General features: G+C 35.9%; 1 protein-coding gene and 1 long non-coding RNA gene across 4 annotated transcripts; one reads left to right on the top strand and one right to left on the bottom strand.

Annotated features, from left to right (window-relative positions):
- The first annotated feature begins 2,940 nt into the window (after positions 1-2,940).
- Positions 2,941-23,073, top strand: EPYC (epiphycan). The gene is made up of 6 exons (XM_017804231.1): positions 2,941-3,108; positions 15,847-16,000; positions 18,645-18,803; positions 19,548-19,750; positions 21,337-21,432; positions 22,903-23,073. Exons 1-6 carry the CDS (start codon positions 2,941-2,943, stop codon positions 23,071-23,073), a joined length of 951 nt encoding a protein of 316 aa, XP_017659720.1.
- LOC108492189 lies at positions 13,067-24,903 on the bottom strand. Of its 3 annotated transcripts, none has more exons than XR_001873032.1 (3): positions 24,800-24,903; positions 21,317-21,528; positions 13,067-13,227 (listed from the first exon to the last, which is right to left on the bottom strand). It is a non-coding gene; the product is annotated as an uncharacterized LOC108492189 (long non-coding RNA). The 3 variants fall into 3 exon arrangements; XR_001873030.1 differs by lacking the exon at positions 13,067-13,227 and adding an exon at positions 19,407-20,892; XR_001873031.1 differs by lacking the exons at positions 13,067-13,227; positions 24,800-24,903 and adding exons at positions 19,407-20,892; positions 23,487-23,636.
- Positions 24,904-24,963: the final 60 nt, after the last annotated feature.

Here is a 24,963-nt window from a genome sequence, read left to right as displayed (position 1 = left end):
AAAACATTCAGAGGAATAGCTGCATGTTGTACAGATACTGGTAATGTAAAGGTAAGCACAGAGTTAAGTAGGAATTGATAGTAAAGAGAATATGATCAATTAAGAAAAGAGCTAGCTTGACTTATGCTAATAAGTCAATAAACCTATTTCTGCTGTAGTAGAGCACATGATACTACAGTTTATGCTTATCATTTGCAGCATATGATAAATGTTCATATCTATTAAGGAACTGGTATTTCCTCTAGAAGAAAAACATACTGAATAGAGTGTATCCTATGAGTATTGCCTCATAAGTATTTATAGAAAAATAAAGGGGAAAAAAATACCTCTGAATGCATACTAGATAATACCCACAATAGATGGAAATTCATTAAACATCATTACATATTATAAGCCACAAAATAGAAATGTTATACATGGGAAAAATTTTAATATATAACCAAATTTGTTTAAGCCTTGATTTTGGACACTGAAAAATTTGCATTTCTAGGCTATCAGGTCACCCAAAAAGTTGTTTCCAGAATGCAACTGAAAATGTTACTGGTATACTGGTATTAGCAGTAAGAAATTTGAGGGGAAGGGGTAAAAAATTGTGACGTGAAATAAATGCCATTTTCTTACAACAAAGCTTTGTTTGACCTTCCTAAAATTCAGTTCAGAAAAATCACATATAAAGGTGTTTGAAGTCTGAGAAACTCCCTGAGCTGAGGTCTCCAGTTGAGGGTGGAAGCTGTACTACCTCCCACAACCCCAGAATGCAACTGCCATTCGTCGAGATCTAATACCACTGGCTCTGCATTCCAAGTAACTCCATCCCATTTGAGAGAGTGGAAGCTAAAGGTAAGTTTTGGTACTTCTGTCTTAATCGAATTTTTATCGCTGGAAATATTTTTATAGTGTTTGTTTTATTTTATCATGCATAATACTGTTTCAAAGTCTTGCAGATTGTGGAGACTATTTATTTTTCCCTGGATATATCTTAGTTCCTTCCTATGAGAGGTGTACATAACCTTCTCAAAATATTTGATCTTACAGCTACTGCAGATGCCAATATCATTACAATGTGTTTCAATATATTACACGTAAGGGAAATAGAGATATGCAAACCCTGCAAATAAGTGCAGATACTATAGCCATAAGTAAACAATTTTTTTTCACAGATGTTATGTTTGCCGGTTTTGTCTATATACATATACACAATTTAATACTTATCAAGCTATATACCCTTTGAAAACCTTTTTTACTATGCAATTTGATATGAAAATAATTTTGAATAATGAGCAATTTTTTATTTAAGAATTGTTTATTTGGAGGAAAAAGTACACCAGATATGTTAGTACTACATTTTGGGTTAATAGATAATATCCTTCATAGCTCAATCATCTGGGATAAATGACACACAAAAGAAAAGTAAGACCAAAACCACTGTTGTCAAAAATAGGCAGAATAAAACATAAAGACGGAAAAAAGCCCCAAGTTCTAATATACTTGTTTATCACAGAGAGTGATTACATTTTTATTTTATTTTGTTTCATTTTTGTAATGAAGCAGAATATCTTAGTAATATTGAAAGCTAATACCGAAAGGTGCAATTCATGTAAGCCTTCTCAAAGAGAAGCCCCAGTGATTCTAGCTTCTCCCTGAAGCAGCTGAAGTCCTTCTGAATAAAGCAAATGAGAGAAAAATGAATGCCTTGTATTACTGACCATCCCCAGAGGAATTTCATATCCTCATGCATAAACCAGCTTCATAAAGACCTCTTTTCATGAAGCTAAAATTCAGCCTGTTTCTCAGCACATACATTCAAAAAAATGAGTCATATACTTCTTATATTTAATCTATTACAAGTAGCTATAGTTTTTAAATTAAATATTTAAGTGTGTGTCTTATGGTATCGCATCAGTAATACAACTTTTTAGACATATGCACTGCGCATTATCACTGTGCTTTTGATGAAATTAATGTGAGCTGTAACTAAATCAGGATGTAAGTAAAGAATTCTGAATAGAGCCTTGTGTCAGGCATCTTATATGATAATAGTGAATGCATCACTTACAAGGAAAAAGGAATTCATAAACACTAGTATTCAAGCTTAGCATGGATTTTCTACTATTTTACAAAATTCTGGAACTCTAAATGGGTGAGAATTCAATTTTACAGTTCTATTCTCCAAGGAGAACAGGTGACTGTACTACACTACCATTTCTCACTACTTTAAAAATGGTGTTGATTGAATAACGAAGGAATTCAGAGCACTGTCACTTATGGGGCTATAGAGGACACAGTTTTTAGTTTGCTCCCCAGAACTTTGCAAAAATATGGTCCAAATATGCCCCACCATTTAATCAATTAAAATTACATTCTGACAAAACAAGTGGACATAAAGTGTTTTGGTTATGCTCATCCAGAGACAACAAAGAAAGTTTCTAATATTTTCTAATATTTTTTTTTTGTTTTCTTTTGATTCTCTTGTGGTGGAGGAGAAAGATAAAATTACTTTGTTGTACATTTCAAAAGAGTATTTATTGTGATAGAGATAAATATAATAATACTTTACCTTTTCTCTAGTTTCTCAAAAGTCTTTCCGAATGGTGCAGTGGAAGTAGATAAAGCTAGAAGAAAAGGGAAAACCACAGTCAGATACTTTCTCATTGAGATCAATTTATTTTTATACCAATAAAATTCAATAGGTCTTTTCTAAATTCTCTAAATATTAACATGGCCAAAGCAATCTGCAGAAATTCTCAGACTCAGGGACTCTTCATGAAGCAAACCAGACTAAACCACTGAGTCATCATGAATAAACATGAGTTATTCATCAGAAATATTGTGTTATACATATAAGTACTGTATTTGTGACATTAAATTTTCATGGATTTCTTACGAATACCAGATTACCTATAATCTGTCCGTTTTCTTCTCTTTCAGAAAAAAAACAGAATGCAGACCTTTATAAATATTTTTCTGGGATTCTTTATCTTTGAGTCTGTTGGAGCTGCACCTATCACTGATACAATAACTTATGATTCTGATTTCTATGACATACCACTTGAAGAGCTGCCTCACCCATTTGTCTATGATGAAAACAAGCAGTTTGACCAAGTAAAGGTAATTAGAACTTCATTTATTCTGTCTTTCCAAAGTGCACAAATGCAGTGGCAATTGATCAGTTTTTTCTCACCATGAAAACATTTATCACACAAATCTACTCATGTGGTTTCTATTGCTTTTTCAGTTCATTCACTTTTCCCCCTAATCTTCAAACACAGCTAAAATATATCCTGATCTTTTTTGGTGATTTTTTGTGGCAATCCTTGAGAGAAGGTGAAAGGCATCATCCTTTCCTCAGGTCTCCATGCTTTGCCAAAAATTCTGTTCAAGATTGTTGTTGTGATTTATCTATCTGGATGACAGATGGAGGTTGCTGAGACAGGACATCCATCATTTCCCATTAAATGAAGTAGTAAAATGCTATTTCCTTAGGTTATTTCTTATTGTAATAGATACGCTCAGTACAAGTATTTTAGTCTATAAATGCTAATGTTTTCTATTTCCCTTAGGAAAGTGAGCAGAAGGAAGAAAAAAGAAAGGGAAAGCACTTGAATTTTAAACCAGGAAAGTAAGAAAAATTACTGAAGAAAAACGCTTGAAATTCTTTTATAGTATGAGTTAAGATGTGTTGCCTGTACAAGTAAGGGACTCCACTTGTTGACTTCAATGCTTCCTTCCCCTCCTACACTCCTTTATGTCTCTACAATTACTAAAAGGCTACATTAGTTTTATTCTCACTGCTGATTAGACATGGACACAACTTCCCTGAAGGTAATATATGCACTCTGTGATTCAGGATTGAGTGCCATAGGAGTTGAGTGGAAAATATAACATTTAAATAATAATATGGAGTTTTTATTTTTATACATTTTTAGTACTTTTCCACATAATAATACATAATTCATAAAAATACATTCCTTTGAAATATTCATAATTACAGCAGGAGGGACAGGAGCTAGTCTTTCATCAATGTGAGACTGAAATTGGATAGCAGATTTGAAATCAAAGGACAGAGACAATTTAAGAATAAATATATCCCAAAACTGGAGAACTGAAGAGATAAAAATAATCTCAAAGTTTGCACGAAATCAGAACTTTACAGTTTGTAGGAAATACATTTTCAATCTAAGAAGGACTGAGAAAAACTTTGCTGTAAAGAAATTACTTTGCCTTTGGCTTTCTTTCTTTTTTGCCACACAGATTCAAAGCTCTTTATTTACTTATGTGCTTGAGCTCTTGTCCTTGATGAAGTCCCTACCAATTTTAGTTGCTGTGCCCTCTCTATTTCACATTGACTAAGAAATCACAGATTCTGTCTCTTTTTTCTCTTAAAAATGAAGCCTTTACCATTCCTACAGAAACAGCTTCCTTCCCAGAAATGTGCATACGCCTCACCACTGAGGTTTTTCTCATTCGAACAGTAGATTTCTAAGTAATGCATTGAATGGTAGGTGGGATTCTCCTGTGCTGTGTTCTCTCTGTGTGGTCCTAGGACACCAAAATATGAGGTGCCCTTTTCCAAGTTTCTGAATGAAGTATAGAGACAAGGCAAGGTTTCTGTGTTCTTTTCCAACTGAAAGGAAATTCAGGATGATCCTTTCCAACAGGAAAAAATACAAGAGGTATCATCACAGGTTGCTTTTTTTAAGTAAGCATGGAATAAGCAGAGCCCAGAGAGATTGTTCATATTGTCTGGTAAGCTTCTTTTCCAGTGCAGGATTATTTCCCATTACTGAGCTCTTCAGTCAGCCTTCTTAAAATTCATCAGGTGAAGGTCATCTATCATAGCAGTCGAACAGAATTTTACTTTGCATATGGATGGACTTCTCTGTGAGAACCTTTTTTTCCTAAATGTTTAGGCAGTTGGGGTTGGTTTTGGCTTGCATTCCTCATACCATGTACCACCCAAGAGAAACCTAAACATTCACAATTCCCCATATCCCAGGAGAGATGAGTGGTCAGTGCTGTAGAAATCAAGCAGCTTTTATAGACATGTCAGTGCATTACTTGATAGTGCATGTCAGTCTTGCAAGTTATATTTTAGTCACTGAATGTTATTGATGTTACTCAAGTTTTAAACAGAATACATTTGATTTCTTGATCATGGTTATGATTTTCCTGCCTACAATCTTGTTTTCATAAAGATGTGAAATACACGAATGGGTCTATGTGTAAAACCCAGTATTTATGCAAGGTCACAGGTTAGTTTTTATTATGCATAGCTTACAAATGAGCAATACCAAAGAGATTGAAGGCCTAGCCTCTGTACAGTAACTGTTTAAGGCCTGCATTTCCTTTTAGAGAGCTTTGAATCATGTCTTTAGACTTCTTAAATAGTGGAGAAAAAAACAAAACCAGCATTTTCTGTTTCTTCAATTTAAGATCTTAAAATTCAGTTAAGTGCAAATAGAAATCATTCTGTTTATCACATTTTTAGAGTCATTGACAAAATGCAAACTTTACCCAGGTTGTGTGTCCAACTGATTTTCAGCAGGTCAGGAGACCAGCTGGTTCTAGGACTTCAGATGCATTCGGTGTGCTGTCCCTGCTAATTTCAACGGGAATTAAAGCATATGTGCAACTTAAAGAGTTAAGCTAAAGCACCTATGTAGTATATCCTTTCCCTGTAGTATGTCCTTTCCAGAATATTACCCATTAGGTACTATAATCACTCATTCAATGTGTATCACCAAAATGAGGAAAGACCTAGAGGTAATTAGGGAGGGATTTCTCCCACTCACTCTACCTGGATAAAATTATTCTTTGCATCCCACAACCATCCTCCAAGACAAGTATGAATCATTCTCTTGGAATATCTGCTGAGGGGAGTTGACCTTGGCTGGTTGCCAGATGACCATCAAGATGCTTTCTTACTCCCCTTTCTCAGAGAGACAGGGGAAGAAATTAAGATTAAAAACTCATGAGCTGACGTATAGGCAGTTTAATGAAGAAAAGCAAAAGTTGCATGCAGAAGCAAAGGAAAAAAAAAAGATTTATTCTCTACTTCCCATCAATAGGTGATGTCCAAACACTTCCAGGGAAGTAGGGCTTGAGTGTGCATAGCGGTTGCTCCTGAAGACAAACAGGATAATAAACTTAATAATAAAGCCACTCCCCTACCTTCACTACCTCCTTTCTCTTACCTTTTATTGCTGAGTAGATGCCACTGGAACATCCCTCTGCTTAGCTTGGGTCAGCTATCCTGGCTGTGTCCCCTCCTGAGATCTTACCCACCCCATGCCTACTGGTGAGGGAGTAATGTTGGAGAGACAGCCTTGGTGCTGTGCCAGCACCCCCCACCAGTAGCCAAAACACTGGTGTGTTATCAACACCTTTGTAGATACCAACACAAAACACAGCACTATGAGGGATGCCATGGGAAAACTAAGTCCATCCCAGCCTGACCCCATAAACCTATCTACCTCAAGTAACTTTCAATGAACCCTAGGCACCTGTCTCACACTTAGTACCAAAATTGCATCTTAATATAGTTAATCAAGAGTGACTAATTCCAAGTTCATGACTTCTTTGTGACTTCTCATACTCTGGAAGTATTTTTTCTTGTGAAGTGTGTATGCAGGTATATACGCATAGACTTCATTGGCTTATGAACGCTTTTCTGAAAACATTTTATCTAGATAATGACTGTTGATATTTTTCCACTTGAAGTGTATTTTTCTCATAGGTTCTAGGATAACTTTAAGTGTTGAAAAAGGTACTTAACAATGTATACATGGAGTACATTTTATAATGCAAATATTTTGCATGGGGAAAGTAACTATAGCTGGGAATAACTTGTGAGAATTGCACTGAATCTTCAGTTAAAGCTCTGCATTGTCATGTTTTAGGTGGGTCAAATTTGGGCTATAAATTCTGTGGTTTTCAAGATTGCCAGTTAGTGAGACATGGAAGATGCAGCCAAAGCTTTGCATCCAAAGGGAAATTGTTACTGGAAAAACCTTAAGTAATATATCACTCAGAAATAAAATGTGCATAGAGACAATTACAGAGAGCAGTATAAACTCTTTCACAGACAGTGACTATAAAAAGGCAATGTAAAAGAAAAGTCAGTTTCCAAGGAATTAATTCCAGGGTTCTGAAGGAGAAAGATACTGCAAAGGAATGTCACTGTAAGTGCACAAGCTTTGTGTTGGACTTCTCTTCTGAAACTGACAGTAACAGCAGTGTAAACTTGAGCTGCTGTATCTTCCTTTTTATTCACAGTATATTCATTAGTATTTTCAATTATTATTTATATCATGATAGGGTCTAGAGGCTCCAGTCAGGACTGGGTCTCCATTGTCCCCACTGCTCTGCAAACATATACAAAGACAGATTTACATCTTCAAAATGGATACAATCAAACCAGACTTTCAAATGCATTCTTGTGTAAGCTTCTCACTTTTTTCCTCTTTGAAACTAAAACTTTGTTTGGAAACTGAGAAAAACAAATTGTGGAGAGAGATTCTCACATATATCAACTAGTAATGTTTAACAAAATGACATTGAAATTTTATTACAGTGCCTGTTAAACATAATCAGTCCATTTTCCTTCAGGTAGGAAAAGCTAAGTTAGAAAAATAAATGAAAATATAGGAGCATCAGAAAAATATTTTCGTTGCTAAGATAGGTTACCAGTGAGGCTGAGAAACAAAGGAGCACTTGACAGTGGTTATCCTAGCACTGAATAAGCAGCAAAACAAGAGAGTTAAATACAGATTGGCCTGTGTACACAAAAGAGGTGAGCTGTAAAGTATGATCCACAAAATAATCACAAAGAAGCACTGTGAAAGGCTAATATTTGATGCTGCATTACCTTGTTGAATTTGAATCAAAGTGATAATAGGAAATTCGGGTGCCTGCACAAAGCTCAAAACTTCAGCTACACACACACACATTCACTCATATGTGTGTGCAGGTACACATAAACCATATCTGCTGTTGCTGTAACACATACATTCAAGAATTCCCTCCTGCCATTCTACACAGTTGAGAGAGGTTTACACTGCTGTTTCTATCTTTGTGACAGGTATCCAATTGAATAAGGACTTCAAGGTGGATATACAATGACTTTGCAGAACATGACATATACATTTTTAAAATACTTATTAATTGGTATGAGTAATGTAGAAGTCAGATAGCTTCATGGTTGGTAAGAGAATTAAATTTATGATTTGAAGCTTTATCCCCAAAAAGAAAATTTTCTACTTTTTCAGACAGGCTTTGACTACAGCTCTGCATATTCACTGGATTCTGAATTTGGTTCATAACTGATTCCATTTGCTTCTGTACAGATGTCTTCACAAAAGGTGAACATTTCTGTGACTTAAAAAGTCATCATGAAATATCTGAGTGATGTTTTAACTACTTTGTCATATAGCAAAAGTAAATACCACAAGACAAGAAGAAGAATTTGAAACAGCAGTTAATCCCTAAATTCTAGTACAACCCACTTAGTTATCTGAAATGTTTTAAAGGCTAAGTGTACTGGCTAAGGCACTCTTGAGCAACTAAAACTGATACCAAGCATAATAGCAGAGTAACTACATCTTTTCTCTTGCCTCAGACTGGATGAGATTCTGTAAGTTGTTACCCTGGTTCAAAACCACCTGAATTGGCCCATCTGGAGCTCATTGCTTAGGAATAACTACCACAATGTTTGAAAAACCTGTGAAAGAGGAGGCAGCTGAACTCCAGTGAGCTTACATACACCTTTTACAGTAGATGCTTGCTACTTTGATTTCCCTGGTCCCTTAAACTCTTTTTTCTTTTCCCCCCAGACTTCCAGTTTTGTGGTTGCTTCTACTGATGTGGGGTATGAAACAAAGATACAGATATTTTAGAAAATTATCACAGATTCTTAAATTGTACCCATGGCTATATTTTTTGAACACTGAAGTTAAATATCGTGCGTTTCTGTTCCCTTTAAAAATCATTTAAGATAAGAATAAATTTAGAGCCAATCAAAACACAATCCAGAGCATGGTTTGGTACACAGATCAAAGGCAGAAGTGCTATGGTTCTGCTCTGAGTAATTTCTACCTTTGTTCACGGTTAGTGATTATCTAATGCATGGAACATTAATAATTGTTTGGAAAAAGTCGTGGGTCTCAGTTACTTTCATATTCAGCTACAAAATAACATTTCCTATGTCTTGTTTTCCTCTCATGCCATGAGTTTTGCCTCTTTAGATGTATTCCAGTTTTGTTTCAACATCTCATCCAAACTTCCCTTTGGGCCCCACCTGATGATTAGGACATCTGGAACAGGGGTCTTTGGGGGACCAGCCTCCTCTGGGTAGCAACTTGCATCTCAGCCCTCTTGCTTGGATGTGTGGAGAACCAGCACCTCTGTTTCACCTGAACTGAGTAAACCAGTTTTTAATTAAATTTATGTCCCACAAAAAAAAAAAAAAAATCTGACTTGGATATTACATATCCTTCAAAGTAGAATGTTAGAAATAAAATCTGTACTTTCAAATGCAGTGCTGGAATGAGCCTTTGAGTTTTTCTTCATTTTCTGAAAACAGAATTAGTAAATAAAACCTCTACAGTAATGCAGTGCAGCACAAATTTTTTACTCAGCTAAAATCAGACATGACATAAATACACTTGTTTTGAAACATGAAGCTCTAGGATATTCTAAGGTCAAGGTGCTAAAAAGACTGTTTATTTTTCTAAGACTCTTTAGAAAACCCTTATAATCTACTTATATTTTCCAAGGGAGAAACCACAGTCCTAGAGAACTGGGCCACAACTCCAGACCTCTGAAACTTAAATATTAAGGTTGGTGTGACTGAAGTATGAATGGAAATTTATGCATGTATGTGTGTGTAAGACCCAGCAGAAACAACAAGGTAAATTAAAAAATTTAGAAGGATGAAAGGGTTGAAAGAATGGTCTGCATTTGTAACAAAGGATATTGTACTCGACTGCACCACTTCCAGAACACTGTTTCCAGGAGCAAAACTGAGGAATGTGTTGTTTATGTGAAAATCAAAGTTCCTGCACCCTGATAACATTGCAGCACAGATAACTTCTCAGTGAAGACTATTCATCCTCCTACCAGCAGACAGGAAATAGGTTGTAGAATACAATATATACCATTTCTTTCCACATGAGCCATCAGGAAATCATATTCCCGTTGAGTAAAAGGAGGTAATGGACAGCAACCTAGCATAAGAATAATGGATGCTGAAGTATCCAAGACTCTGAGCAAAAAGACTGTCCCGTAACAGCTGGGGGAAACTTAAAGGAAATAGAAAACTGTCCAAATGTTAATTTTCAGTCTGTCAAGATCTCCAGAGACACTAAAAGGACTCAGTAGCTTCTGTCCCTTGTCTTAGGTGTGGAACACAGGTGATCCTGGCCAGATCACTTGATCATACACATTTAGGCATGTGGGAGTGTGTGGGTATAAATGTGCAAGTGTTTAAAATCTGAGAGAGTGTGAGTAGGTAAAATCAGTATAATTAGAAATTTTATAACCAACTATCACCTTCCTCAAGATCTCACTGAGTTTTATTGCACAAATTTCTGCACACAACTTATTTATGTAGCTCTGTAATAAAAAAATGACAATTTATCTGAGCTGCGTAATTTGCAGTATAAGTAATTATTGCATTAGCATACAGTGGCTAGCAGATCTATTTCTCTTTAAGATAGAACAATAGGAGAAAAAAAACTCTTTAAATGCAATATTCAAGCAAGTATAAGCCACTTTTGCAAAGGAAAACAGGCAGGGAAGTTGGAACGATATGGTCTTTATGGTCCCTTCCAACCCAAACCACTTTGTGATTCTATGAATAACCTCTACCATAATTAGATATATGCTTGTAAGCTTTTGGTAGCTTTAGAATAGCTGTGGGGGAAACTAGTTCCTTTTAATGGGTCAGTGTGTGAAACAACTGTCCCTTCAAGTTCATGATTCTTTTTAAGTTTTGAATTTTTATTTGTGTTTTCAAGTGTATTTTTTGCAGTAAAAGAAAGTCTGAAACAGCATACACTTCAGATTCTCCTGTGGATTTAAACTTCTCACAGGTAATACATCAACTTTGATCCTAAAGATGTAGACATTAAACAGACAAAACATGTGCCAATGGAATTACAGCACCTCAGAAGAAAAATGTAGCATCTAATGGTTTCCAGTCTTGTTGCTTACATCTTTTTTTATTTTCTCTATTTTATTTCTTTGCATAGATTATGTGGGTCTATAATCCTCATAGGTTACTCTTATCTACATTTCTGTTCTGTTCCAGTCCTACTGACTCCTAGCCTACAGGTATTCTTTCATATTACTTTTTTTTTCCCCACAGCTCAGACTCTTGAGCCATTTCTAACCTTTCATTTGCCTCGTCTTCTTTACAGTCAGTGGTGAGAGATAGATACCTAAAGGCCTCACCCTAAAAGGAGCATCTGTGGCCAGAAACTGGAGCTGCTTTTCAGAAGTTTTATCTCATTCTGTACTGTCTGTGAAAGGATGATAGCACAGACTTATTGTTCAGCCTATGGATGGCAAGTTGGGAGTTGCCTTTTACCAATTGCATTTTATTGCCCACTGATACATTCTGATTTCTGTGTTCTTGACTTTCAGAACTTCCAGGTCTGAAAGTGCCTCTAAATTGGCCATTCACACTAAGCATTTCATTTGAAACTGGAGTCACACTGGATAAATATAGGATGGGGAAAAAATAGATACTCCATGCAAACTTAGAAAGATATCATTCTCGTTTGGCATGCTCTGTAGCTAATATTCTGCACTGGTATTATCCAAGACTCTGCAAAGACAGAGTAGGGTAACTATTAACCACACAGTTAGAGGGCGAAAGACTGGTGATATCATACTCTTTCATTTTTTTCTTGTGCTCTGTATTAAATCTGTCTTGAAAGGCAGATTATTATTTAAAGACTTGCAACTATTGTCAAAGAGAAAGATACTTCATTGTATTTCTCAACAAAGTTCTTCCTGCTTTGTGATTTTTCATAAAGAATATTACTTGAAGTAACAAAGGAAACACAACTCCACCCCTCCAAAACCCCTATGGAAAATAATGCCATTAAGTGATACTTAATCATTTCTGTTTCAATTTTTTTTTACTAAAGTGCATGTTGCCAAAAATAAACAAACATCTGGAAGATGAGGAATCATTCCGTACAGTGTGCAGTTCAAGAGACATCTTTGTCTTGTTACAGTCTTGCATGATTTATCAAGATTTTAAAAGATAGAAAGCTGCATGGATCAGATAACCAATAATGGGAAACAGACTTTTACCTTTAGGTTACTGGTTCAAGTCCAAGATATGTAAATAGCAAGAGAATACTTCTCATGCTCTGGGGCTGGTATGTAATACACATATCAGTGAACTCCTACTCTGTTACCAGTATAAAAATGACAACATCATTAAGTTAACTGCAATAATTTTTATTTTTTTATAACTGTCACAACTGCTGCAGGAGACTGAATAGATAATACTAACTACTTGGAAAAATTTCCCTAGAACCCAGACTTAGTGCAATGGCAAGGAAACTACTGGTAGACTTTCAACTGTGCATCTGCAAAACTAGATAACATCCTACAGTAAGAGAGAGATAACAGTCTAGAAACAGAAATACTAGGATTTAATACCTCTGCCTTGGTACCCAACAGCTACAGTGATTAATCAACAAAGAACACCTCAGAAAGTATAAAGTAAATCACCAATCCCAAAATAGTAAGTTCCATAAAGTATGCCCACAAATATTCAGAGAGATGGCAGTAGATAACCCAAATCCCATAACAAGTGAAAATTATCTATGGTCTGAAACCTATTTACAAACTCTATCTTGAAAATACTCTTCTCCAAAATATTATTTTCGGTAGAACTGCCACAAAAGCTGAATATAAAGCCAATAACAGATCTCAAAATCTCCAGATTTTATTCCAAAGTTCAGGAGAGGGACAATTATCTGATTTCTACAAAGCTGGTGAAGTAGACACCATACGCAAGAACTGTAGTGCAGTACTAACCTGGGTCAATAAAAGCCTGGAATGCATCTCTCTCCCTCTGGACTTCCTCCATTCAGAGAACAGCTGTCCCATTTCCTTTGTTCCTAAAGTCTTCTTTTGATTTGTCCCCAAGTCCATTCCTGGTTAAGCTGTCTACTGTCAGTGCTGCAGATGGGAACACTGTGTATTTATCTGCACGAAACAAGATGCATCCTTATCTTACTTACATCAACTCAAGTTACACAGTCATAGTTCATCTGAAGGTCATTTTGCTCACTTGATCACCTTGCATTTTGCAAAGTTATGACCCTTGAACTGTATCAGGGCATTTTTATCCAGAACACTAACTAGTAATAGTATTTGTGGTGTATTGGAATACAACTAAAGAATATAAGAGAACCTGAATTGTGCTTAGTCAAAATCTGAGCCTGTGAGGTTCAAAATTCTCTGTCTTCAGTGAAACTCATTGATGGAAAATATTTGAAACTATGGCCATTATATAACTTAAACCAAATTGTTCCTGTGCAAAAAATTTTATTTTAGGTAGTTGTTTGGATGTTCTCAGGCAGTCCGTGATCATAATGTTTAATACTGCTTGTAATGAATATATAGCTACAGTGCAAGATCCAGTGAGTCTATTATAAAGTATGAAGTGTTTTCTTCCAAAAACTTTCACAGATCATAGAATGGTTTGTGTTGAAAGGGAGTTCAAAGGATCCCATTGTCAGGGACACCTTTCGCTAGACCAGGTGGATCAAAGCCCCACCCAACCTGGACTTGAACTCTTCCAGGGATGGGGCATCCACAACTTCTCTGGGCAACCATTTCCATTGCCTCACCACTCTCACAATAAAGAATTTCTTCATAATATCTAAAACATTCAGCTTCAAGCCATTCCCCCTTGTCCTGTCACTACATGTCCTTGTATAAAGCCTCTCTCCAGCTTCTTTGTAAGCCCCCTTTAGATACTGGAAAGCTGCTACAAGATCTTGGTGGAGCCTTCTCTTCTCCAAGCAGAACAACTCTAACTCTCTCAGCCTGTATTCATCTTCTTGGCCCTTCTCTGGACTTACTCCCACAGGCCCATATCCTGTGCTGGGGACCCCAGAGCTGGATGCAGTACTCCAGGTGGGGTCTCATGAAGGAGGGACAGCATCACCTCCTTGACCTGCTGGTCACATCTGAGGTATATATACACATACAAGGAGATTCAAATAGGGATCAGAATACAGCAAAAGCTTTGCTTGTGCTTGGGACACAGATCTCAGATGTGTTAGTTCCTTTAATTTGTATAGTTGACATAGAAAATACAATTTAAAAAAATCCTAACCACTTGGCCAGTTTGGATACAATTACTTTTTACCTATCTTTTAAAATTAGAATTAAAAACAGTACTGTGATTGGTTTCAAAAACTTGTTCTCCATGGACACAGCAAATCCCACAGTAGATGCAGGATGTTCTCAAAAAAGGAGATGCTTGGTTAGCTGAAAGACTCAGGATTCAATATTTTTGTCGTGGTGTTGTGCTAGAAAGTTGCAGTGGAGGAAAATCTTTATTGAAGCAGAATTTTAAGCTTTGGTTCCTTCTCAGTTGGGATAATGATGCTGTGACAAGATTCCTATATTTGGTCTTGCCTTAGAAAAAGGTAAGGAGTGTTAAGCAAAGTGCAGGGGTGCAGCACCCACAGGGGTAGATATATTACCTAAATTTTAAACAGTACAAAGCCCTATAAGGACACTAATTCACTGTCTTGTATTTAAAGAATAAAGTGGATTTTCTAAAGAGGCCCTGGCATGGTCAAACAATATTATTACACATGGGGAAATACAGATACAGAGGTAAAGCAACTTGCAAAGGTCACACAACTAGAGTGGGTTCTCGATGTCTGGGTGATTATTGAAAACCATTCTGTCTCTTTGCACACATAGGCCCCTTTGCAACAAGCCTGGCAAGTCTGCAATAATCTTTTTATGAGCAGTGATGTGATGCAAGAAAATTGTTACATCTTAATTTTTATCCTGAATTTTTCACATAAGAAAGTCAACAGAATGACAAAATTTACTGGTTTAACTAATTATTTTGAATTCAGGACAAAATAAAAAGATTTGTAGTTCCATGCAAGGATCTTACAACTTTTGTAGGTTTTTTTAAATTAAGATTTTATCTAATATTTTTATATATATTTAATTTTTCATACCACATAATACAGCTAATGATGACTGAAACTAGTTGGAGCCTTTAGGTATTCAGATTTAGAAAAAAAAAGTGAAAAAACCACTGCCAACATATTAAAAGTAACATGAGAAGTCAGAGTGGAAAAATCTTCAATAATAAGATTTTTAAAGCATGTTAGTGTTATTAAAAGAGAGCCTGCGCAGCTATATCAGATTTAGATTTATGCTGGTACAATTTACAATTTTATGATAAATGACTTGCATCTTTTTGATGTTTCACAGCAAATTTTCATTTGTCACATAAAATATATCAATTTTTATCACAAATCTAATTTGTCTTTAAGTGTGGAAAAATAATTTTGTTAGTATATATTTTCACTATATTCACACTAATGAAGTATATGCGTATGTGCATAAAATAAGCATTCCAAACACTGAGCTAAAAAGTAAATAAGTATGTTGGATTTTCATGAATTGTTTATACATAATCAGAATTCATTAAAGCTGCTGAATAAAATGCTGCTCAAGCACTAAATCTCAGAAAATATGTGACCTCTAATGGAGAATATGGATAACCGGAAGAGAAACAGTTGCCAGTGGAAGTAAATACTAACATTTTCTCTTCATTTTTTCTAGGCCAAGATTGGGACAGCACTACCTTCTATAATTCAAGAGATTTATTCTTCTGCTCCATTGACTGAAGAAACTGAGGACGAAGCATCAACACCAAAATTAATTGATGGGTCTTCAGCACAGGGATCTGGGGTTCTTGGACTCCAAACTCAAGATGGTTAGTAAGAAAGAGCAATGAGTTTTTGTTTGTAGCTTTGATTTTGAGTAAACACACTTTATTTGCTTATGAATGTCTACCTTTTTTACTGAAGAGGAAGTTCATAATTTCTGTACTTCTCTTACTGAAGAAAGATATAACATGCCTATCTTGAATGCTCTAAGTCTTATAGTGCCTAGTCAAAACGTTTCCATACTATTTCACTATGAAAACAACTGTCTCAATGAGAATTTACAACTTAAAAATTTGCTGATGGTTAGCAAATTCTACCTGTACTTGGTTTTCTGTCTTAGATTTCAATGTCATTATCAACTATCTTTGTTTTATGATGATTTTTACATGTTTTTTATAAATATGGTCATACAATGTTTAATTAAAATGTTGAAGAATTTTTTACTGTAAAAACTAGAAACTGTTAAACTTAAGGAAGGGAACTATTTAGAAATTTGGGGTGAAAATGATTTTCATTTCTTCTGACTATGTATAATAAAATAAGAACCTCATACATCTTTCAGGGGAATTAAAATTCCAAAACATAATCTGTCCTTCTCCCACACAAACTTTGCAATGCTAATAACTGGCATTTGTCAGAAGGTCCTCTAAACTCTTGTAGCTGAAGCCCACTAAGTTGTCCATTGCTATGATGGATTTTTGTGTTGTGTGGTGATCAACATACAAAGACAGGAAAATCCCACTTTTTACTATACCTAACACTGCAGCTGAGTGCAATAGAAGAAAAATGAAATTTTAAAACAAACAGACAAACAAACTGCAAAAAAACCCCAAACCAAAACCCCAGAGATCATATTTCCAAAATTGTGTGTTCAGTGGATTTAATAATTCATAGTCTTATTTTTATACATATTACAAGTAAGCCTTGAACAGGCAAAAAATTCAGTGAGGTCAAAACAAATAAAAATGGAATGAGAATTTCCCAGGAGATTTCAGAAAAATAAAAAAAAAAGGCCCCTTTTTTTTTTTTTTCAATTTTGAAAACTACAGGATGTTACAAAATGTCATGTAAATATTATATAGGATGAATTCTGTATGTGTCAACATTTTCAAGCACTGGATGCAAACCAGCTAGTGTTTTAACTGAAGACACACATGGGAGGCTCAAGGCTGTAACATGTCAAAACAGATTGCTTTTGTGTCTTTCTTTTTTTTCAGCAACATATTTTCCTGTCAGATGTTGTTGCTGTTATTGGCCTAATACTGAATAGAAGACTACAAGGCTCAGGAACACCAAGCCAAGTTCATTTTTCTTTTTGATGTCTTTTTGAATCCTTCCCCTACTTCTGTTCTTTTTCAGTTGCACCATCCATAGGTGACAAATACCACTCCTCCAAGATCAAAAATAGGACAGAAGAGGAAACCCTTTTCCTGTACTATGTTACAATATTATGAAAAAATGTCAACCATCCTTAATTCTACATTCATTTAGGCAGAGATTTGCTGGAATATTTCAACATGTGATAATTTATTTTTTTTCCCTGTGTCAGGCTTGCTCCTTGTAGCCAATGTAAGCTGTCCTGTGGAGAAAGTTAGGGAAAGCATGAAAAGAGTCTTATCTCTCCATAAATGTTATTCCTGGATGTCCAAGTAGAGATTCTCAAATAAAAGAGTACTCTGGTTATTCATTCTTTAATCTTGCCTGAAGAGGCACCTCAAACAGCTATTGGTAATCAATATGGATTAAGAAGGCACATCTGTCATGTAGCCACAACTGATCCAGAGAAAAAACTAATACGGAAGAGAAACATTTTCATACTCATGAATTATGCTACTATTCTGTAAGTAAACACCAAAAAAAAACCAGCCATCTGCTACAAGGAGGAGGAAAACATGAAACAGAAAAGTATTTCTATGGGATTAAAAGCTGATAAACAGATATGCTGTTTTATAACCATAATCAAAGAAAAGATGTATCAAAAACTGAGTCTCACAGGTCTCACAAAATTTGAATAATACCATCAAAAGAAACTTCTGAATTCATAGTATTCATGCAGTGTTGTGACTGAGATGAAATGGCTCCATTTTTCATTTTCACAAACTCGTGGTGGTAACCAAATATTTTGTTAACAGGGTCTCCAAGTTCCCTTAACTCAGACTGATAGAGAGATATTTCATGACTGAAAATTTCTGAATCAGAAAACATAATTAAACAACATGCAAAGGAAACTGAGGTTCTTCTCTATAGCTCTGCAGGAAAAATACTAATTTCCCTATAAAATATTCAGAAGTGCTATTTAGAGAACAAAACAGGAATCGTAACAAGTTTCACTTGTTAGCTCTGAGTCCTCTGTCTAGAGGGAAGTACACACTTGCCATCTTAGGGGGAAACTGACCTTTGGCTGGTTGCTGTCACCAAACATTCTATGGTTATAGTCTGAGAAACACTGGATTAGAACAAGTTAATTTTTCTTCTAGGCATAATCATAAAAATAAATTTTAAGAATTTAATCACTTCCTTCTTGCAATTATATGATCTTGCAATTATGATCAAAACGTAAAGGGAGTGAACTTTACTATAGACAAAATCTAATTGTTATGTGCTTAGGTGAGCATTTCATTGCAGTAATTTACATATCATTTTTGTACATTTCCTTTCTAACAAGCTGTTTTCTTTCAAATTCCTTCACAGGTCTTCCCACTTGCCTTTTGTGTACATGCTTAGGAACTACAGTCTACTGTGATGATCGTGAGCTTGATGCTGTTCCACCATTGCCTAAGAAAACCACATATTTCTATTCACGCTACAACAGAATCAGGAAGATCAGCAGAAATGACTTTGCTAACTTAAGTATGGACAGTAGTATTGTTGCAACTAGCTTTAATTTCTATTATTTCTGGCTTATGCTAATCTAAAACACAGTGATAGGTTTTCTATAATGTTTGATGATGGTAGAATTTTACACACAAATGCACACACAGAAAAGCAGTTTGCCACTTTGGAGCACAAAGGTCAATACTTTAGACACAGATTCTCTGTCAAATTTTTGAATTTTTAGAAATAGCAATGGTCATCAGTTGTTACTACAATCATCTTTAGATAGGTAGGAAAAAAAGCCCAAATGTTCAATTTAATTTTGTTTGGGTTTTTTTTAATTAGAAAAATGCTTGAGTGCACAAATATCGTACATATAGGAAAATGTTAAAATAAAGAAATGTGGAACAAGGCAGTAGGGAATATGTTTATTTCTCCTTAAGTGTTATTTTTTTCAAAATATAGTAATTTAAAAGATTTCCAGAGCACACAGAAACCTTGAAACTGTTAACTTTGAAGTCTTTCACTGCAAAATATATAAAGTATGCACAGGAAGTTCGAAACAAGATGAGAAGGAGACACAGGTTACCCTCCTTAGGAGAACTGTTCAAATATGTATTATTGCATTATATAGTGAGAACACTGTCACATAGTGGGCCAGGAACGAATATGATTCAAGACACTTCACATGTAATTTAAATGACCCATTTGCTTTTTTCTTTTTCTGAAATTTCAGGAAATACATTCTTACATGCTTCTTGTATCTTATTTCTCTGCCAGACAACTTAAAAAGAATTGATTTGACTGCAAACTTTATATCGGATATTCACAAGGATGCCTTCCGAAGATTGCTCCAACTTCAGGAGCTGGTGCTCCGTGACAACAGGATAAGGCAACTCCCTGAGTTACCATCTACCTTAACATTCCTTGATGTTAGTAAGAACAGGCTTGGTCACAAAGGAATACGTAATGAGGCATTTAAAGTAAGTCTGGATTGAAAGGGAAAATCTTTTTTTCCTGTCTCCAGGATGTGGTCAGAAGAGCAGCCTGTCCTCATAAGAGTGATGCTCCAGTCTCTTAATCATCTTTGTAACACTCCACTGGACCCGCTCCAGAAGCTCCATGTCTCTCTGGTACTGAGGAGCCCAGAACTGGATGTAGCACTCCAGATGTGGCCACACTAGGGCTGAGTAGAGGGGCAGGATGACCTCCTTTGACCTGTTTGCAATGCTTTTCCTCATGTACCCAACAATACCATTGCCCTGCTTGGCCACAGGGGCACACTGTTGGCTCATGGACAGCTTGTTGTCCACCAGGACCCCCAGTTCCTTTTTCACAGAGCTGCTTTCCAGCAAGTTGTCCCCCAACCTGTGCTGGTGTGTGGGGTTATTCTTCACCACGTACAGGAGCTTGCACTTGCCTTTGCAAGTGGTTCCTCTCTGCCCATCTCTCCAGCCTGTTGAGGTCCTTTTGAATGACTGCACAGCACTCTGGGGTGATGGTCACCCTTTCCAGATTTTTGTTGTCAATGAACTTGCTGAGAAGGCATCTGCTCCTCCATCCAAGTCATTGATGAATAAGTTAGACAGGCCTTCCACTAGACCCTATGCTATTGATTATGACCCTTTAAGATCTGCCATTCAGTCAGTTATCAATCCACCTCCCTATTCACTCATCCAGTCTGTACTTCCTAAGTTTGCCTATGGGTCTGTTGTGAGAGACGTCGAAAGCCTTACTGAAGTCAAGGTATACATTATCCAGTGCTCTCCCCTCATCTATCCTGGTAGTTGTTTCATTTTAGAAGGCAATCAGGTTGGTTAAGCATGATTTACCTTTAGGGAATCCATGCTGACTACTCCTGATCACCTTCTCATCATCCACGTGGATAGAGATGGCCTCTAGAATGAAGTGGTCCATCACGTCTCCAGGGCTTGAGATGAGGTTGATTGGCTGGTAATTCTCCAGATTATCCTTCTTGCCCTTTTTGAAGATGAGGGTAGCACTGGCTTACCTCCAGTCCTCAGGCACCTCTCCTTTCAAAGACCTTTTAAAGATGATTGTGAGCAGCCTAGCTATGGTGCCTGCCACTTGGTAATCCACTAAGTCAAGGGAGAATATTATTTACCTTTTGAAATGGAATGAGAAATGTATTTTTAGCTCAGGAATTTCTTTTGCAGTTTTTGTTTGCTTCAACACCAAAACACTTCTGCAAAATTGAGTAAGCAGACAGAACAAGAAGCCCTTCTATATAATGACCATAAAAGGCAGTATTATCTCTTCAAAACGTAATCATTGAAATTACATTTCTAATAATTTTCTATAGATATTTCAAAAACATTTTCCCCCTTCATTTTAATCCAGACACACAATTCTTAACAGAAACATTCTCAGCATGTGCAAATTAAATTCATTACTATCTTTGAATTTATGCTGTTTCACCCGTATCATGTTAAAACAAAATGTGTTACTATTCAGCCATATTCATTGCAGTGATAGATTTCAAACTTAGTTGCTAGAGATTTTCAAATATGTCTGTCATTTCCCCCTACCTTTTTCCTTCATCCTCTAGGATCTGAATGAACTGCAGCATCTTTACATCACTGACAATAACTTGGATCATATTCCCTTGCCGCTCCCTGAAAGCCTCCAAGCTCTTCATCTTCAGGTAGGCTACAAAAGTAGTGGCTCAAATAGTGAAACTGGAAAGGCAATTATTGCTATGTACTGTTTCTTCTGTTTATCCAGAAGTGTTCTTACTTAACTAAACAAGATATGGAAAACATAAAATTAATTAGTGAATGCGGTCTTTCAAACAAGTAAAATTTAGCTCAGCTAAGCATTAATTTTTAGAATTTGTAATACAATATTTTTCAAACATTAAATTCTAGACTTATTATTAGTACAAGTCAAACTTATGTTCATAGCTGCCAAGACCATCATTAGTCTAAGAGACTTCAATGACAGAAATCCCTCACACTGCTTATACAAATCTTCCAAAGGGCATACTTTCAGACACACAGAGGAAGTAATTTTACATATTTATTGTATCTATACTCAGTGCATTTCATTCTTAATAAAGGTAATTCCCAGTTAACATTTTCAGCCAAATGTTTTCATTTGACTATGTTGGAAGATCCCATCCATCACCCTTCTCCAATTCTTTTATCTAAGACTTTCTTTCTGAATTCTTCCTTTTTACCTTTTCCAGCTCTGCTTCTTTCCCTTTATCTCCTATTGTATCAATGCACAGTTTGGATTATCAGATGTTACATAATACAGAAAAAACCCTTTTTAATAAGGAAACTAATACACCACATATAATTTAAACCCTATCTTTTTCAATAAGTAAATCTATAGAAACTCTCTGCCTGTTAGCTGATCTTTTTTTTCACCTGTTTGTGCCTGTAAATTAAATATTCAGTGATATGTGCTACAGAAAAAAGTTAGTGAGCTGTACTTTTTCCACACTAATTTCTGGCTAGCAAAGGAATGAAGAGGAGAAGAACTTTCAGACAGCCCTTATTTTTGGAGATGAACCTTTTAGGCCCAATTTCCTGATAATATTGTATTCTAGCAATTCATTGTTGAAAATAGTTCTCTTCAAGAACAAAAGATCAGTGAATGTAAGGCATATGAGAGGAATTTAAATCAAAAGAATAAAACCTAAAGCATTCAATTTTCCCAGTATATATACAGATATGAAGTAAACTAATGTGAGAGGGCCTGCAGGAAAGAAATTTGTCACAGATCAAATTTCTAATTTGTGCCTTTGCAGGCACATCACGCATCAGGATGATAATTCCGTTTCTGTGATTTTTGGACTGGCTTATGCTGGTTCCAATTTGTCTTAATAAGTCTCTTCAATATAATCTAGAAAGGAAAATCCTTATACTTCTACCAGGCCTCTCCTGCAAAGCCTGGTATGAGTTACCTAGTTTTGAAGCTTTGCATTGGCCAAGAAATTTTCCCCACTTGGAAGATTTCTTTGTTGATGACTTGCCACCACAATCTGGGTCATTGAGTTCAAATAAGTATCTCTCTAGGCACCAAAAATACATCCATAAATGGTTCTTCAAAGAGTTAAAAATTACTTTCAGGTAACTATTTTGATAGCTTCTTTTTTTTTTTCTTTTAGAACAACAATATTCAAGAGATGCATGAAGATACTTTCTGCAAAATGAGAGATTTTACTTATGTACGTAAGGCTCTTGAAGACATCAGACTGGATGGTAATCCCATCAACTTGAGCAAAACACCTTATGCATATACGTGTCTACCCCGTTTGCCAGTTGGTAACCTCATCTGAGCTTTGACAGCAGCCTATACTGTCATATGCTATCAGAATCTCAAAAGACAAATCATTAACTTGCTGCTAAACCAAGATGATTTTTTCAAATCTCATTAATTTGGGAAATATTTCTGTTAATATTTAAATTAATTATTATGATACAAAGAAGATTATTAAATGCAAGAAGACAAATCCATTATTTACCCAACTGCAAGTTATTTAGCAATATCAAGACAAATATTTTACTACAAAAACAATGTAAATGCCAATTTTTATGCTGAATTATGGATGACTTCTAAAATTAAATAATTTTATATATTAACGTTTAACTATTACCTGATAAATAAAGAAATAAAAATAAAATTTGTGTACACAATTAAATGTAGTTGTCTCTAGAAAAAAAGGCCTAGGACAGATGTTGTTTTACTAACATCATCATCATCATCATCATGGCTAGGCTTCATGAACGAAGATTTGGGGAGGGCTCTACCCACGTTTGTTACAAGCGCGCTGGTGGTTAAAAAGGCCAACACGAGATAGGCACATCCGGCTGCAAAAGGCACAGCAGAAAGACTCCTTACTAATGTACAGCCTCAGTTAATCATTTTATGGACCACTACTGCCATCGTGTGTTGATAAATAGTGACACCTGGTATCATACCAAAGCCCAACACTAAGGATATATGTGACTTGTTTTTATTTGTTTGTTAAACTTAATCCTATGCAATTTTTTTTTCCCTTTCTCTCTAATGAAAGCTGAAGGAATGGAAAACTCTTTCAAGATAAAACCAAGGGAACATCATGTTGATTTTTTTGGTTTTGGTTGGGGGGGAGAATTGTTTGTTTGGATTTGGGTTTGCTTCTGCTTTTTTGTTTGTTTTGTTCTTTTTTTTTTTTTTAATCAGCATAGAAAATTTTAAAAAATTTTTCTTTTTTAAAATATTCTACTTTTTTTGTCCTTTTGTATTTAAATAAGTAGACTATAAATGCCATCAGTACAATTTATGTCTCAGGTCATGATACTATAAAGATGCTCTAATCATCAAGTATGAAAATTCAGAGTTCTCAATGATATCTCTCAGCAAAAGAGAGACAGAGATTCTGGTCTAATTGTGGATATGCATCATTTACTATGAAATGATAAGCCTGATCTGACAGTATCAGTGTATGGAGAGGGAGCCTAAACAATAAACACCCACATTCCCAGTTATACAGGCTGTGGAAACTTCCAGAGACAAGCACAGCCACAAAACTCCCACCCTTATTTGTGTGGTCAGAATGAGGACACGCTTGTCTTGAACCCTTCAACCTAGCTGTCTTCTATAAAGCCTTTTATCTCATCACAGAAGACAAATTTATTTATTTATTTATTCCCATCCCTGGAAGTGTTCAAGGCCAGTTTTGGTGGGCCTTTTGAGCAACCTGGTCTAGGGGAAGGTGTTCCTACAGTAGGATTGGAACTACGTGATCTTTAAGGTCCCTTCCAACCTAAACCACTCTATGATTCTGTAATTTATTAGTTTTTATTCTGTACTACAAAAAGCCAACAAGAGGGATGCTACAAATAACATCTGGTGTTATGTAAATATACTATGTATAGAAAATTAATTCTGAGATAGGCCTGCTATCTATCTTTCCACCTTCCACACTAAAAAGGCAGGAATTCATTTCAACAGTTGACATAAAGGGCTGAATTCAAGATTTTGAGTCAGGAGAGCAGCAAAGGCTTTTTGAAGGTGCTGACTTTCTGTGCCAGTTTGTGACAGCTACTTAGTCCCTCTACATCCTTCTCTGCCAGGTGTCCAGGACAACTTTCCCTCCCTCTCACAAGGTGTTCTGAGGGAAGCAGGAATCAGGTCCGGCATTCGTTAAAGCGAGGCCTGGCCTAGGGCCTGCAGGGCCCCACCT

Source organism: Lepidothrix coronata, unplaced genomic scaffold (genome assembly GCF_001604755.1).
Source record: "Lepidothrix coronata isolate B3197 unplaced genomic scaffold, Lepidothrix_coronata-1.0 Scaffold9, whole genome shotgun sequence".
NCBI classification, from domain to species: Eukaryota; Metazoa; Chordata; class Aves; order Passeriformes; family Pipridae; genus Lepidothrix; species Lepidothrix coronata.
This window is presented reverse-complemented; position numbering and strand designations above follow the sequence as displayed.

What these genes read in the sequence shown, in the direction of transcription:
- EPYC (XM_017804231.1), top strand. Translation starts at nt 2,941, where the DNA reads ATGCAGACCTTTATAAATATTTTTCTGGGATTCTTTATCTTTGAGTCT. An exon ending in TGGACTCCAAACTCAAGATG is followed by an intron (nt 16,001 to 18,644) that starts GTTAGTAAGAAA and finishes ATTCCTTCACAG; the next exon opens with GTCTTCCCACTTGCCTTTTG. An exon ending in TACGTAATGAGGCATTTAAA is followed by an intron (nt 19,751 to 21,336) that starts GTAAGTCTGGAT and finishes TTCATCCTCTAG; the next exon opens with GATCTGAATGAACTGCAGCA.